The sequence below is a fragment of the Oncorhynchus keta genome, chromosome 11 (assembly GCF_023373465.1).
Source record: "Oncorhynchus keta strain PuntledgeMale-10-30-2019 chromosome 11, Oket_V2, whole genome shotgun sequence".
Taxonomy (NCBI): Eukaryota; Metazoa; Chordata; class Actinopteri; order Salmoniformes; family Salmonidae; genus Oncorhynchus; species Oncorhynchus keta.
The window spans coordinates 41,365,234-41,382,939 of record NC_068431.1 but is presented as its reverse complement, the minus strand read 5'-3'; the positions used below and the strand labels follow the sequence as shown (position 1 = coordinate 41,382,939).

The following is a 17,706-nucleotide window of genomic DNA, read 5'->3' as shown; positions in this document are numbered from 1 at the left end:
TATCTTTTTCTGTTTATTTGTGAGGTTTATTCCATGCCCCTGCTTGCACCTAGGGGAGGACATGTATGTTTTCCTCTATATGCATGTAACAGAGCAGAGGAGGCAGAGGACGGTCCTCTGTGAGAAAGCTAACATTTACTTGTCATGTCTCCATCCACATGAACATTTGAACCTTTTGGATCGTTTGAATGAGAGAGACTGACTGACTGACTGACTGACTGACTGACTGACTGGATGACTGACTGACTGACTGACTAGCTGACTGACTGACTGAAAGAGTTAGTCAGTTAGAGCATATTGTGAATGATTGAGTGAAGGAAAATGAAAGGACCTGTGGTGAAAGCATGATCACCTCCATTATCGTTCTGTGAACAACTAGGCAATCAATCAGTAGGCATGATTTGTGTATACATTATAGTAACATTACATCCTAGTACAGTCATATGCATCATTTAACCATTACACTAAAACAGTGGTATGTTTCAGTATGATAGTGTTTGGTTTTTGGCAGAAGCGTTTATAATTGTTTGTCTTTCCCCAAGGTTGTATTCTAAACATAGTGAAAACTGTATGTTTTGCGTCTTATAACTCAATGGAAAGCAATTGTGTTTCTATGCCATTTCCTCTACAGATAATACATAGCTATGACAATTTCATTTAAATTGATTACCCTCATTCTAAACTTGCAGGGTTTGCTATTTGTTTGGTCATAGGTTTGTTCCTGATAAAACTAACAAGAGATGTCATTTCGGTAAATTTCATCTCATATTTTGAGCAGTAAGTGTTGAGAAAAACAATGTTGAGAGGAAAAGGTTGTGAGAAGTGTTTGTTTCTGAACCCAGCTCAGGGGATGTCAGGCAGAGAGCTGTAGATGTGATTTGGGGGTGTTCACCTGCTCCACGGTAGATAGTGCTGGGAGCCCCTCTTTGTCAGGGTTCTTGTTGTATCACTCCGTTTACCAGTCATCCTCCGTATACAGTATGTGCACAGCTGAAATCCTCAAACAATGTTATTCACAATGAAATACATGATATTCCTGAAAGTATGCTAGACTGCATAAAGTGAATTTGGTTACTGGTATGTTGCTCTTCCCGACCAGGTCCTATCCTTGTGTTCAGATGAAGTGGCCATGTAGAATAGAGACAGTAATGATGTCTGATGATGATGACGACCCATCCAGACAGAATGATGGTGCTGTCACTGCTCTGTAGAGTCCTACTCCATTGTACCAGTGAAGAAGTGGTGACCAGCAGACAGCGGCAGGTGTTGCGGCCCCCTGCAGTCCGTCCCTGTACTCCTCACTAGTCCTGCCTCATTGGCTTTGGCAGTGGACAGGAAAGGACATCTTTAGGCCTCATGCTTAACAGCGAAGATTACACAGATCTCCTGGTTTGGAGGCCGGCCCAGTCTGGGTGGAGATTTGCCTGCCTGACTCATTGGGATGGATGTCTGTCCTAGGGCTTCACAGGGGATGGCAGGACTGCAGGCCCGCAACCACTTCCTGCATTTATCCACAGAGTGGTGATGAATGGGCTCTGATTACACACAGCTGTACAGAAGAGGGGGAGAACAAACAGCTTTGCTAAGACACCTACAGCATTGTGCATATAGGTCAACATGCAAAGCCAAAGTGCTGATAAGCACAGCTTTTGATGTGGGGATTGTATAGTGTGTCGATTATTTTATTTTGTCTGCGCTTGGCTGTAGAGGTAGAAGTGTTTTGTGGCCCTGCTCAGATAGTAAAGGCTCCTTCTGGTTTCTAATTATGCCCAATGGGTACAGGTGGGGAAGCTGAGCTCTAGTTCTCCACTGAGACAGGCTCACAGCCACGAGGAAATTGCCACCGCCAGTTTGAATAGAAATGCTTTCATGGCAAATGTTAATTGTAAACCTCCTCCAAATGTTAATTGTAAACCTCCTCCAAATGTTAATTGTAAACCTCCTCCAAATGTTAATTGTAAACCTCCTCTAAATGTTAATTGTAAACCTGCTCCAAATGTTAATTGTAAACCACCTAAATTGCCTCTACAGGGTGGCAGGTAGCCTAACGGTTAGAGAGGCGAGCCAGTAACTGAAGGGTTGCCAGTTTGGGTCCGACGGGAAAAATCTGTCAGAAGTGAGCTGGCAACTGGAGGGTTGCTTGTATCAAATCCTAGATGCCATTGCTTGTCGCTGTGCCCTAGATGCTCAGTGTGGCGGCCCCCTGTACCTCTACAAAACCTGTATGTGTATGTACAGTATGTGTGTCTTTCGGAGGGGTTGGGTTAAAAGCGGATCCAAATTTCGGTTGGACCTTGTGTGCGTTGGTAAGATATGGTATGCAAACTGCTTCAGGTATTAAGTCCTGATTACAACAAAACCCAGTTGTGTGTTGTCCAAGACTTAAAACAACACTGTCATATTGACCCACTCCGTTGTTGTTGCTCAGATACTTGAGCATGTTTATTCATATCTACTCACCCCAGTCTCACACAGACACCGAGGCACATCTTCAAAGCCTCACCTGGTTTGCCTGTTTGTTGAACCTTCCTTATCAGAGTTAATGCTATTGTTGCTGAAAACGGGAAGGAATAGAGCTCCATTTGCGTCAGCACCTTGCTCCCCTATCCAAACAAACATTTTGTCACAGCAGCAGCGAGGTACAAAGTGACATGAATAATAACCTAGCGACTGGAGTTGATGCGTGTCAGATGAGTCACCTGTGTCTTAAAAGATGCTGTGTAATCAAAGGCTGGCTCATTAAATTAGCATGGGCACCGCTAAGCCACCAGTCAGCCCCAATAAGTGTAACTCATGTTTTGCTGTTAAACGTAATGGCTGAGCCTGTGTAGCCCCGGGGTTTAAGGAAAAGCATGAATCCTGTTTCATATGAAGAGAGGATGCTGTGCGCAGTTCAATAGAATCCACCAATTATAAGAAATTAGGATTACCGTTTAAACTGAAAATAGCAGTAATTGCTTAATAAGCAAGCCTATTAGGGGCTGTTCTGTACAGATAAGAGAAGTGAGACAAGCCATGGGAAAGGGCCTGCAGTTAAGCAGCAGTGTCACCCTCATTAGATCCCTCTGCTCTGGGACAGGTTCCCATTTTACATTTAGGAAGAAACCCACTGTAGGAGGGGTTTTGTGCTGCTCAGAGTTAGTATAGATGAATTAACACAACAAAGTTTGGAAAGTGATGTGTCACAACTTCTGAAGGACTATAGCATCTGATAAGGGTGTGTGCGTGTTTTGCATGTTCAATAGCATCTTAAGCTTGTTTTGAAGTGTTATGCAAGGAATCACTGTACAGTACCGATTCCATTAGCCTCATGAGCTCAAATCTAGCGTTGTGTATATATTTATAATAGAAACGTCAAACACATGGCTACTGTAAAAGAGCAACTGTCCATTTGTATACAAGCACCACAGCTCCTCGTGAAGGAGATATGCCACAGTCCAGAGCCTCAGAGCTCTGTAGAGGTTTTTCCCCTCCATTCCTAATTGAATTTGTGCATTTATTTTCATGGTTTTTCTCAATAGGGGTGAGATGGAGGGTTATGTGAATCTGACAGCAGAGGATATTGAAGTGGTGTAGCTGTTATAGGGTTTTAAGACATCTGTGCCTTCTCTCCCTCTCCCCCTCCGGCTTAGTTTTATATTGGCCATCGCTGGGTGTCTGGGTTTTCAAAAAGGCCTTTTTATTAGTCTGACTCGCTCCTAGCCACAGGGCATAGGTCGGAGGTCACACAGAGCGGTTCGTTTACATCTCCACATTGTGTACATGTGGATGAACTCAGGGAAAGCTTTTATGTTTGTATATTTCCCAGGGTTTATATATCCTCTGTCTGTAGAACACTTGTGTCCATTGCTTTCTTGCTGGAGTAGGATTTTTTGTCAAACATAATCAGAACTCTTTCTGCAGTTCACTGAAATCAGAAAATGGCCAGGCCAGATGACCATGGAATAGATGTATACTGTAGATAGTCAATATTCAATTCAATAAAAAGTGTCTATATATAAACTCAGCAAATAAAATAAACGTCCTCTCACTCTCAACTGCGTTTATTTTCAAACTTAACATGTGTAAATATATGTATGAACATAACAAGATTCAACAACTGAGACATAAACTGAACAAGTTCCACAGACATGTGACTAACATAAATGGAATAATGTGTCCCTGAACAAAGGGTCAAAAGTAATAGTCAGTATCTGGTGTGGCCACCAGCTGCATTAAGTACTGCTGTGCATCCTCATTGACTGCACCAGATTTGCCAGTTCTTGCTGTGAGATGTTACCCCACTCTTCCACCAATGCACCTCCAAGTTCCTGGACATTTCTGGGGGGAATGGCCCTAGCCCTCACCCTCTGATCCAACAGGTCCCAGACATGCTCAATGGGATTGAGATCTGGGCTCTTCGCTGGCCATGAAATGGTCTTGCAGGAAATCATGCACAGAATGAGCAGTATGGCTGGTGGCATTGTCATGCTGGAGGGTCATGTCAGGATGAGCCTGCAGGAAGGGTACCACATAAGGGAGGAGGATGTCTTCCCTGTAAAGCACAGCGTTGAGATTGTCTGCAATGACAAGCTCAATCCGATGATGCTGTGACACACCGCCATAGACCATGACGGACGCTCCACCTCCAAATTGATCCCGCTCAGGCCTCTGTGTAACGCTCATTCCTTCAACGATAAATGCAAATCCGACCATCACCCCATGTGAGACAAAACCGCGACTCTCAAAACCGCGTCAGTGAAGAACACTTTTTGCCAGTCCTGTCTGGTCCAACAATGGTGGGTTTGTGCCCATAGGCAACATTGTTGCAGGTGATGTCTGGTGAGGATCTGCCTTACAACAGGCCTCAGTCCAGTCTCTCTCAGCCTATTGCGGACAGTCTGAGCACTGATGGAGGGATTGTGCGTTCCTGATTTAACTCGGGCAGTTGTTGTTGCCATCCTGTACCTGTTCCGCAGGTGTGATGTTCAGATGTACCGATCCTGTGAAGGGGATGTTACACGTGGTCTGCCACTGCGAGGACAATCAGCTGTCCGTGCTGTCTCCCTGTAGCACTGTCTTAGGCATCTCTCAGTACGGACATTGTAATTTATTGCCCTGGCCACATCTGCAGTCCTCATGCCTCCTTGCAGCATGCCTAAGGCACGGTCACGCAGATGAGCAGGGACCCTGGGAATCTTTATTTTGGTGTTTTTCAGAGTCAGTAGAAAGGCTGCTATAGTGTCCTAAGTTTTCATAACTGTGACCTTAATTGCCTACAGTCTGTAAGCTGTTAGTGTCTTAACGACCATTCCACAGGTGCATGTTCATTAATTCTTTATGGTTCATTGAACAAGCATGGGAAACAGTGTTTAAACCCTTTACAATGAAGATCTGTGAAGTTATTTGGATTTTTACTAATTATCTTTGAAAGACAGGGTCCTGAAAAAGGGACGTTTCTTTTTTTGCTGAGTTAGATGTATAGGCAAATCAAAAAAACATAAACTGGTTTCATACCTGCCTGAGTATAGAATCCAAAGCAACTGAGCTGCCCTCTTAACTATAGGGTACCTCTTGGCAATTATATTCAAAATAACTTCATTAAAATGAACTCTTGTCCACAACATACATAACTTAACATTTTAAGCTGCAACATTACTGGCATGGTCCAAGTATCTCTGGTGGTCTGCTTATGGTTTCTATTGTGCACGGTTGAGTGTTATCACTGTATAGTATACCTAGCATGTAGAAATCTCAAGAATATCACTCTGGATTCATCTTTTTCATTGCTCTTGCCTCCTGAAGCCTGCAACATATCTTTTATCAATCCCCAACAAAATGTATGCGATGAACATGCAAACAGGCCTCACATGGCATTTCCAATTACTCACTAATGTGTGTGCTCTGTTTAATTATAGTATTGATTAATATACCTTTTGCCAAACATATGAATCCAGTAATGTATTCTTAGGTTTGAATGTATATATTGTGGAAGAATAAACTAGAATGAATTAGAATGAGCTAGCTGCATGTATGTTCTCATCTATGGTGCACCATGGTGTAACTGAACTGTTGCGCCCCTGCTGTGCTCTCTGTGCAGGGGGAAACCCACCTCGGCCTGGAGGTTTCCCTGGTGCCAACAGCCCTGGGCCTGTAGCCGAACTGTACGGCCCTGGAGGCCAGGACTCTAATGTGGGCAACTACATCAGTGCTGCTAGCCCCCAGCCTGGCTCCGGCTTCGGCCACAGCATGGCAGTGAGTACAGTACGCCTTCTCTGTTCACTGACCGTCCTGTCTGTCTAGCTAGCCCATTAGACTGCTGTCCTTATACATATATGTGTTAGTGTTACAAGAAAGCAGAGCAGTAGGCAATGCACACCGCCCCATTATAGTTTCACTGCTCAACTCCCTCTCTACCTGTGACTGTTTTCACCACTAACTACACTCCAGGTGAATCAGAATGTCAGAAGTATACTGAACAAAAATATAAACGCAACATGCAACAATTTCTAAGATTCTACTGAATGACATTTCATGTGGAGGTCCTGGGCTGGCATGGTTATACATGGTCTGCGGTTGTGAGGACGGCTGGACGTACTGCCAAATTCTCTAAAATGACTTTATGGTAGAGAAATGAACATTCAATTCTCTGGCAACAGCTCTGTTGTACATTCCTGCAGTCAGCATGCCAATTGCACGCTCCCTCAACTTGAGACATCTGTGGCATTGTGTTGTGTGACAGAACTGCACATTTTAGAGTGGCCTTTTATTGTCCCCAGCACAAGGTGCACCTGTGTAATGATTCTGCTGTTTAATCAGCTTCTTGAAATGCCACACCTGTCAGGTGGATGGATTATCTTGGCAAAGGAGAAACGCTCACTAACAGGAATGTAAAAATGCGTGGATTTATTTTAGCTAAATGAACTTTTTGTGCATATGGAACAGGATCTTTTATTTCAGCTCATGAAACATGAGACCAATACTTGACATGATGCGTTTATATTTTTGTTCAGTGTAGTTTTGGGGGTTTTAGAATCAGATGAATTCTCTGGAAATGAGCTGCCTCTCAGAAAACGTCAGGACTCTTGAGGACAGAACAAACCAGTAATCATGAAACAGCATACAGTAAGAAGCATAGGCCCATTGAACAAGATTAATTGCAGAAAATTCTATAAAAATACTTAGATTGGATTACAGCGGTAGAAATGGGCAGGAGACCATGTTATCTCCTTGTCTTTTAAAATAGCATGCTTGCGCCCATTGTTTTCTGTTCTTTTGTTTTAACCTTTGCAGTTTGCATCCATAGTCTAGCTGACCCAGATACAGATGGACAGGCTTCTGAATTCATTTGGATCCCTATTTCACATGGGATCAAGCTGTTGTTGGGGAGATTTAAATATTTTCCCTGTCTGAACGCTAGTCAGAATAAGGCCAACCATTTGTACATTTCTCAATAACAATATTATGCGAAGAGAGATATGATATTTTTGATGCAGCTATACTTCTTTACAAAATAAAATCCATGTTTTAGTTGTAGGTTTCCCACAAGGGCTGTCAAAATGCGTTTTTAATTTCTACTTCAGTTGTACTAAATTCCGTTCAAACTAATCCACTTTAAAATGACTCAATGAATCGAACAGAGTGCAATGAACCAGTGAATCGCCGTGGTAGTCTTCTCACCTCCAGTGCACATGCAGATTATGTCTCTATCCACAACATTAAGAAGGGAAATGACTCAATGAATCGAACAGAGTGCAATGAACCAGTGAATCGCTGTGGTAGTCTTCTCACCTCCAGTGCACATGCAGATTATGTCTCTATCCACAACATTATAATAATATATACCATTTAGCAGACGCTTTTATCCAAAGCGACTTACAGTCATGTGTGCATACATTCTACGTATGGGTGGTCCCGGGAATCGAACCCACTATCCTGGCGTTACAAGCGCCATGCTCTACCAACTGTGCTACAGAAGGACCACAAAGAAGGGAAATCACTCAATGAATCGTACAGAGTGCAATGAACCAGTGAATCGCCGTGGTAGTCTTCTCACCTCCAGTGCACATGCAGATTATGTCTCTATCCACAACATTAAGAAGGGAAATGACTCAATGAATCGAACAGAGTGCAATGAACCAGTGAATCGCTGTGGTAGCCTTCTCACCTCCAGTGCACATGCAGATTATGTCTCTATCCACAACATTAAGAAGGGAAATGACTCAGAACTAAAAATGCACCTTTTAATTATTTTCTTTGTTACATGCAGCCAAAGTAATCACATGGTGGAACTTGACATGTTAAAACCTAACGGATGACTTCAGTCACTTTGACTTGCCACAGGATCTCCCAGTTTGGTGTCATAGCACTGACTTAAGAGACGTAAGACGATGATGTCAATGCCAGAACAGTTACTGTCTTATACCATGGCATTGTCGGATACATGTATTATTGGCTTGAATGGCATTCTAGAGCGTGCGTTATTTCCCTATAACGCACAGTATATTTGCACGGTAGAATTGAACGGCTATCATTCATTCTTACATGTTATGTTTGAGCTGCTTTTTAAAGCAGAAGTCGAATTGAAAACATTATTGATATTGTTGAATTCGATGTTCATAATGGTAAGCGAGGACTGATGGTTTGGTTAGCAAGTCTGTTTGGTTACCTCAGCAACTAATTTAGCTATCTAGTAAAATTGCTAGCTACTTCAGTGGATGTTGAACGCATTTCTATCGACAAATGTGTTCAATTATAGCCATGGTATGAAATGGATAATCAACTCGGGGCTCTACACGTCGGTCAGTTCCACGTCGTTCATTATTTTCAATAGATTTTATTATCCCTTTACATAAACAATAATGGACTGGGCTCAAGTCCCCTTTGGCCCTTGGATTTGAATTGAACAAGATGACAAAGAAAACTAATGGCTATTAAACATTTTAGATATTTTTTTGCATGTTTCATTGAAGTGGTTCTATAAATCAATTTGTCCTTAGTTTGTTAGACACAATAGACAGATGAGGAGCTAGATAACCGGCTCAGTTTAAAATAAAATACAAATGGGCTTTTTGTTCTTTCTGCCCTCTAAGAATGCTGTGTCAGTTTCCCAGTTCACTTATAGGTTACAGACAATATGGGTATCCATTATGCACAATAACATACAGTAGATCACGCTGGGGAGAGCGTGCAGAACAGGCTGATCATCATAAGAGATTTTGTATGACAATGCTAAGTAGCTTTTGCATGAATTAATGAATATTGTTCATGTTGGCATGAATGAGTATATATATATGTATGTACAAAGTGAAATCTTATGTTCCTCACAGGTCCTTAGGCCCTTGTGCAGTAGTTGGCTAGGCTGGCAACTATGTGTTGAGGGATTGTTGTTTAAATCTTCTCTTCAAAACAAATTGTGCTTCAATTTGCCTCTAGTCGCACTCTTCTCAAACTTTCCTTCTGTTTTGTTTCTATTGTGCTAATGTTTCATTCAATATGTCATCATTCAATCATCCGTGTAGCTTTTTACTCAATTCCAGCTCTCTTCCATCTGATCATTAGAATCAACTGAATCATTTAGAAGATGTGAACATTCCGTCACCATGTGTAATTGACCTCCAGTAGTTGTGGGGTTTTGAAGATCAGTGAATAACAGTGTAAACACTCTCACTGAGTAAGAAAGAGCACACTGGAATCTGTAAAATGCTACAAGGGACAGGTTCTTCCCCCTAAGAGAATTAAAAACCCATGAGATTTATGATGATTATCTATTGCTCTAGTGATCGAAATGATGAACAGGAACAGAGAATACCCATTCATGCTAGCAGAACAAAATGGATACAATGTACTCACTCTTTTTCCCCCTGAAATGCATACTGACAAAGGTACTGACTGTACACTTTTAGGGCCCGTTGATTGCGACAGCTTTTACAAATGGATACCATTGAACAGGTGGTTGGTTGCCATCTCATTGGAGGTATTATATTCCATTTATATTGTTCAGCAGTCTTTACCCATCTGTTTCTTTAGATTTACCTCATTACTTTGTTACATCAACTGCAATTTCACCTTTCCTTTCTTCTGTAAAAATGCATACAGGAAACCTATATTTCACATCATCATCCTACAAACTTGTACAGATACAGAAACAAGCTTTTTGAATTAAGTCTAAAATGCTAAATGTGTGCGCAAATGGCAAATTAACAACATTGCATGTTTTTACAATACATAATGAAGCTTTTGTTGTGGAACTTGTCCTCCCTGATTTACTGCATATCTTTCACTAATCCTATAGGCCGACATCAATAGAATACCAATAATGATATTATTGGTTAAATTGACTGTGTACTGTTGCTTTCTCTGGTTTGCATTCATGGCAAAAGATTGGGTTTATTCTCCTGTCGTTTAAAGTCAAGTCAATGTGTCAAGTAAAGCCCATGACATGTCAGCATCTGTGTAATGCCTATTGTCTCTGGTTGACGTTGTTGGTCAGGGACTCGTCTGAAGATAATAGCCAATGTTCCAGTTATTAATATAATTAAACACAGCAGGGTGGCAGATAGCCTAGCGGTTAAGAGCGTTGGGTCAGTAACTGAAAGGATGCTGGTTCGAATCCCTGAGCCAACTAGATGAAAAATCTGTTGATTTGCCCTTGAGCAATGCACTTAACCCAAGTTACTCTGGATCAGAGCATCTGCTAAATGAGAACAAGAATGTAAACACACTAAATTAACCTTTGTTAACTCTGATGGTGTATGAGGCAAGAGAAAGCAACAGTATTAGATGCAATTGATGTCAACTGGAATTCTGGGAGAATGAGTTCCTCCTCATAGCTGTGCTTGTGATCACTCCACTATAGTAGAATGCATTTGTAGTCTCCTGTGGTTGTGTGTAAGTCTGTTTTTCATTGCTATTACACCTTATGATGATGTTCCTCATTGTCTTACACACATTGTATAGTAGCAAACAATGTTATAAGATTATTGTATTGTTTTGTTAGTATGCTAGGTTATGGTGAAGTTTATGTGGTCATGTTTTGTGCTATTTAAAATGTACATGTTCCTAATTGTTTCGCTGGATCTATGTTCCTCAGCAGAGTCTATCTGGTGGTCCAGGGAAGACAGGCCGAAGCTTCTAATTAGCTCTGAGTATAGGTGATGCCATCCAACTTCAAGCACTACAGCATCACCCAGGAGAAATGAGAGGTGGAACCACAACAACAACAACAACAACAACAACAACAAGTTCAAATCATCTCAGAAAAAAATAAACTGCTGTATCATAATCCAACCCTGTAACCTGACAACCTGGTTTGGTATGTTTCATGTTGATTTCATTCACTTTTTTCCTTTCTTTTATTAGTTCTTTGATTAGCTTCAGAGAGAGGCATTTTAGTTGCGTCTTATTTGGGATTTTGTCTTCTAGTCTTCTCATGTAAATGGTTTTGTCTTCTAGTCTACTCATGTAAATGGTTTTGTCTTCTAGTGTACTCATGTAAATGGTTTTGCTTCTCTCTTTGGGGGGTCATAGTTGAATGTTCGCAAGTCATGCCTACACCTTTGGTACCAATCATTTAAACGAAACAGATCAGAGCTTCAGGTGTCTTTTTGCACACAAAATAAATCCAAAGTGGAAAGGTTTGGAAAAAAACATCCATTTAATTTCAAATGACATATTCGAGAGTGTAACTAACTAACTAATGCATTTTAGTAGCTGTTTTTGTTTTTTTTGTGATGTCTCATTGTTAACCATAATTACCTATTTTTTGGGCAATACAAAGAGGACTCCAATATTTTTATGGTCCTTTTTTATAAATGTTGTTTTTGTTGTTTAGAAAAAAACATGTATACTATAAACAATTTCATATAAATACATTGTGAATTCAAGATTTAAGAAAAATAAATGTAACTGTAAATATTATTCCAATCGTGCATAACCAACTTGATGAGAGGATAGCATATTTTTGTGATGGTGTGTCAAAGAAATGTTCTAGCGTGTGAATAGAAAAAAAGCTCTAAACAAATACTATTATCCTTTACTGCTCGGAGACAGTGACTACCCCAGTGTCGGACAGAACACTGATGGCTTGCTCTGGAAATACTCAAGCTGAATAACTTTACAAGTGTCATACCAGCATATTTACAAAAGGTGAGTTCAGTGCACAGTTCAGTTCAGTTTTAAGGTGAGTTCAGTTTTAAAGGAACAAAAAGATCATTGGTATCTTTTTGTCTAACCAACTGTTATTTAGAAATCAATATTATTTCAAAAAGAGTGATCATTTCATCCAAAGCACACTGTATTTAGTGTTGAACAATAGAACTGGAGCCTAAGCATTTTACAGTGCTCTACGCATCCTGACACTTTTATACTCCGGAGAGAAGAATTCAACTCGTTTGTAGTTGGTTGTTGTTTGTTCCCTCCTGCTTGTTCCTGTTAAGTTTGGGACGCATTATCTGGACTCTGTGGTAGAGTCCGTGTATAACACTTGTTCTCTCCATCAGTTCTCTTTTCAAATGAATTAGGAAGGCAAATATTTTGATACCATACCTCAGTCCTGTGAGTTATACCTTGGAATTGTTGACAGGTTTAATTTATTTTAGTGGCAAATAGATTAAAACATTGAATGGAAAAAAATTATAAATCATTGCACTGTGAGCAGTAAAGAAAGAACAGGCCATTTCCTATTTGCACATGTATATGTTGGCTATTTAAAATGGTTGTGTCTGGGGTGAAGTATGAAGGAATATTGGATGTTGCTCCTCTCTAGAATAGGCATACACAGGGGTGAATAAACAGATTGGCAGATCGCAATTAACTGATTAATTACTACCAATGTTTTGTGGTCATGTCTTTGGATTTCATTGTATGGTGTACGTCAACTTCTAATCTAAAATATTGAGATCCGGCCAGAAGACACTGAATAAATGATTCATCCTGTTAATCATAGCTTGATGCGCAGATTTCTTATGCAGTACATGTGTAGGGACAGGTTTTGCTCGAATATAGAGAGACATTTAATGACATGCTTTAAAGTGCAGTAAGAGTTGTAAACATGATGATGGAATGAGTGGTGTCTATTCTGATGATGTACTTTTCCTGCTGCAAATGTATTTGATATTTCATTTCACCTGATGTTTCATTTCATTAGCTCTTTTGTTCAGAACAACCAGGTGAAGGAAAATACTGGATGCTTTTGAACGATGTGGAGATAAACAAGTAATAATTGAAATGAGAAAACAGAAGAGAACCGGTGTAATGTTCAAATGTAAAAGAAAAAAAGAAATATGAAAAAAAAAATGAAAAAAAAAAAAGATGCTTCTTCACTGATTTCAATTTTGAGTCAGGGGGTTTTATTGATATTGTGGTTACTATTAATAATTGTAATATTATATTAAAATGTACTGTGCATCCATCGATTTCTCTCTTTCCATTCCCTGTCACCACATACAATATTTTGTTGATCATCCATGCATATCAAGTGTGTACAAAAAAAAAAATCACAATTAACTTGTAACAGAGTGCTGTCTTTGATACCAGTGTAGTGGTCTATGCTCTTCTTTGTTGTTCTCCCTTTCTCTGCCTCCTTCCTCTGTCACATTATACCCCACCCACCACCCCCCTCTCTCTTACTCTCCTCTATCTCCTTGTAATTAGTCGTAGGTGTAATGTGATAGTACTTGTAGTTATTAGTGGATTTAGGACCAGTAAGGATAGAACTTGCTCTTATTATCAAAGGTTTGACATACATTTGCAGGCAATTATTTGAATAGCAGTTCCATGCCATGTTTCATATGTCTATTTCCTTTTCTGTTGTGTTTTACCGATCTCACATGGTTTCAACTAACCAAAGCTCTCACAGAAGACCTATAGAGAAACAAATTGCTGTAAGATAAAACATTTTAACAAGGCATTATTTGGATATTCTCCACCCTTGAATGTTTTAAAAGGGGTGTGCCATACTACCTTAAATGCTAACGCTAGATATGCAAAACATTTTTTTGTATTACTTTCTAAGGGACACAAGCTATAATTATGAAAAAGATTTTACGTGCGGAAAAAAAACCATATATATTTTTTAAAGTTAACATATTAATGATGATGATGATAACAATAATAATACCACTACTAAACTGTAATATCTTTTAATCTTTGTACACTTTGAAAATATCCCAGATGCCTATAAGGCTCTGCTATTTTTAGATACCACTCGGTTTTTTAAGTGTCTCTGCCTTTTCTTTCACTCCAAAAACATCAATTTTGTGAATACTTTTTTTAGTCCCTGGAAATCAGCGCTTTATTCTAATCAAAGACAGGCTTGTATATGTTCTCTGTTAATTTTGCTCTCACAGATCTAGACAGCTATGCTTACTACTTCACAACGGTTGCAACGAATTGTAGGTCATCTAACTTCTAGAGGGGATCATTTGATGCCATTACATACTTGGAGCAAAGATTACACAGAATGAATCGTCCTAATGATTGTTTCTTAACTAGTTCACCTGTTGTTGAATGTCTTCATACAGTAGTTCAGCTGGTTAGTAAAACTGTAATGTGTATAGCAAGGGGGAGGACAATGTCAAGTTTAATGAAGATCATTTACAGGTGGGGAAGTGCATCTAAGCTTAGATATTCATGTATTTTCTCGCTTATAATAAATAATAAGCAGCACTTCTAGATAGATATTTTGGCCTTGGAGCCTTTTGTCAAGGATTTAGTTTATTGGAGGACAGAGAAAGTCAAATATTGTAGATGAATTCAATAAGACTATTATAGGAGTTAATAATAAAGTAAATATTGGATTAATTCATAGATTTACTGTCCATAACATGTTCACAAAGAAATGAAATGTGTGTGGCAGGATGAAAATCAACAGTCCAGGTCCTACATACAGCTCTGTAGCAGTTTTTTTAATATATATTTTTTTATATTTAACTAGGCAAGTCAGTTAAGAACGAATTCTTATTCACAATGACAGCCTACACCAGCCAACGCTGGGCCAATTATGTGCCGCCCTATGGGACTCCAAATCATGGCTGGTTGTGATACAGCCTGGAATTGAACCAGGGTGTCTGTAGTGACACCTCAAGCACTGAGATGCAGTGCCTTAGACCGCTGCGCCACTCGGGAGCAGTTTTATTTAATAGATATTCTATACAGTACTCATGATAACATTGCAATGCCTTGAGGTACTTATTCTATAGTTATCTCCTCCTCTGATTAAAGTAAAGGCTGGTTATCCCATTAAGAAGCTCATTTCCTTTTGATCTGTGTTCAAATATTATTTTGATTTGATCCCGTAGCTTGGACTTTAAGGTAGCATGGCTCTGTTGCTGTCATTTTATTTGTCATTGACAGCAGTTTACAGCTGATGAATGTTACACATCTTAGTAGAATAGAAATTCCATTGAAGTAAAAAAAATCGCAAAGGACAAAAATGACCTGGAAGGTGTTGATAATTGGAGTACTACCGTATCCATTTAAACTTGAATTTTGAGGCAAGTGCTAGGCAATGGCCAATCATTTCATCCCATCATCCATGAATCACCCGTGTTCATTAGTTTGTGTACATACAGTACATACATGTTCTGTTATGTGTACACGTGTCTGACCTGTATATCCTTCATGTGAACATGTGTGACTAGATGAGAATAGTGGGCCTTCTGTATTCTAGACACAGCAAAACCCTGTCTCACATGGGTCTGTATAACATAGTAGCCAACACTGTTTTCATCACTCGCTGTCAAAACAGTCAACGTTATGGTAAGCTAGTGTGCTCTTTTGGCATTGCATTGTCTTCAAAATTTTAACTGGACCTTCTTCAGTGGTCTGGCATAGGCAATACATTAAAGATGACTGTAGCAATGAGTGAGCCATCCTCTAGTTTCTTTCGGATAGTCTTAACGTGTGTGGGTCGGAGTGCACGGCTGCTACTCCAATCTGTAGTAACGTATGAGGAAAAGTGGGCAGTCTATGACTGCACAGCATAATGAGGCTATTGTCCTTCCACTTAATATCCAGTGTTTTCCAGAGTGGAGGAGCAGCCTTCCACTGAGCTCCCCTCACTGACTTGCTGTCTGCTCCTGATTTGCCTTGCCCATTCCTAACACTTGCCCATTCCTAACACTTGCCCATTCCTAACACTTGCCCATTCCTAACACTTGCCCATTCCTAACACTTGCCCATTCCTAACACTTGCCCATTCCTAACACTTGCCCATTCCTAACACTTGCCCATTCCTAACACTTGCCCATTCCTAACACTTGCCCATTTTTTAACGTTAACAGACTTTTTACGGCGAGAGACTGACAGAACTGACTGACGTCTGAAAGCATCTTTCAGGTCTTCTTGTAGGGCTTTGCTCAAGCCCTGTTGTAAAATAAACTCAAATGGATGGGGGTCTCTCACATCTCAGATGTGGAAAGTATAATTTTATATTTGTATTTTCAAATAATAATAATGATGAAAAAAAAAATTGTGAAAGGTTTCCATCCTCTACTGTGGTCCAGAAATCGATGTGTCTGTCTGGAAAATAAAATAAAATAAAATGAACTGTTTTATTCCTTGTTTCTTTGCTTAACTGGTGTAATAAGATTGTATTATTCATCCTATAAAATGTTGACGGTCTCAATATTGCCAGTAAATGCAACATTTAAGGTATTATGAGCACCGAATGGTACAATCATATACAGCGCCTTCAGAAAGTCGTCACACCCTTTGACTTTTTCCACATATTGTTGTGTTACAGCCGGAATTTAAAATGGATTCCATTTAGATTTGTTTACCCCATAATGCCAAAGTGGAACTGTGTTTTTTTATATATAGAATTTTAGAAATGTATTAAAAATTCAAAACTGAAATGTCTTCAGTCAATAAGTATTCAACCCCTTTCTTATGACAAACCTAAATAAGTTCAGGAGTAAACATTTGCTTAACAAGTCACATAATATGTTGCACTCTGTGTGCAATAATGGTCTTTCAAAAATGATGTTAAACACTATCTCATCCCTCTACCCCACTCATACAATTATCTGTAAGGTCCCTCAGTCGAGCAGTGAATTTCTAACAGATTCAACCACAAAGACCAGGGAGTTTTTCCAATACCTTGCAAAGAAGGGCACCTATTGGTAGATTTAAAAAAAAATAATAATAAAGCAGGCATTAAACATCCCTTTGAGCATGGTGAAGTCATGAATTACAGGATCCATAACATGCTTGTAATCGTTAAAGGACTGGGGAGTTTTCAGGATACAAATAAAACTGAATGCACAGGCAAAATCCTAGAGGACCTTCTTCAAACTACTTGAAAATCTATATCAAGACCTGAAAATGGTTGTCTCGCAATGACCAACAAGAAAATTTGACAGAGCTTAAGACATTTTGAAAATAATAATGGGTAAATGTTGCACAATCCAGGTTCAGAAAGCTTTTTGAGATTTACCCAGACAGTCTCACAGCTGTAATCGCTGCCAAAGTTGCTTCTACGAAGTATTGACTCAAGGGTGTGAATATAAATGAGATATTTCTGTATTTAATTTTTCATACATTTGCAAACATCTCTGTTTTCACTTTGTCATTATCCCTTTTGAATTGAGGCAGTAACACAACAAGATGTGGAATATGTCAATAGGTATGAATACATCTGAAGGCACCGTATATACATTTTGCCTAGCTTTGTACAAAATCAGGCAAAACTATTTTATCCACTCTATTTTGCTACTATTTTAGAAA

The 17,706-nt window shown here is 39.6% G+C and overlaps 1 protein-coding gene across 15 annotated transcripts in view; it reads left to right on the top strand.

Annotated features, from left to right (window-relative positions):
• Window positions 1-13,598, top strand: part of LOC118389693 (RNA-binding protein Musashi homolog 2-like) — a 335,623-nt gene extending 322,025 nt beyond the window's left edge. For 7 of the 15 annotated variants that reach the window (XM_052457216.1, XM_052457210.1, XM_052457207.1 and 4 more), the window contains 2 exons: window positions 6,080-6,234; window positions 11,072-13,598. In XM_052457216.1, coding sequence (XP_052313176.1) covers window positions 6,080-6,234; window positions 11,072-11,116 — 200 coding nt within the window. In that variant the 3' untranslated portion in view covers window positions 11,117-13,598. Of the gene's footprint in view, window positions 1-6,079; window positions 6,235-9,884; window positions 9,956-11,071 lie in introns of all 15 variants that reach the window. The other 8 variants (XM_052457217.1, XM_052457211.1, XM_052457209.1 and 5 more) reach the window with 3 other exon arrangements.
• Window positions 13,599-17,706: the final 4,108 nt, after the last annotated feature.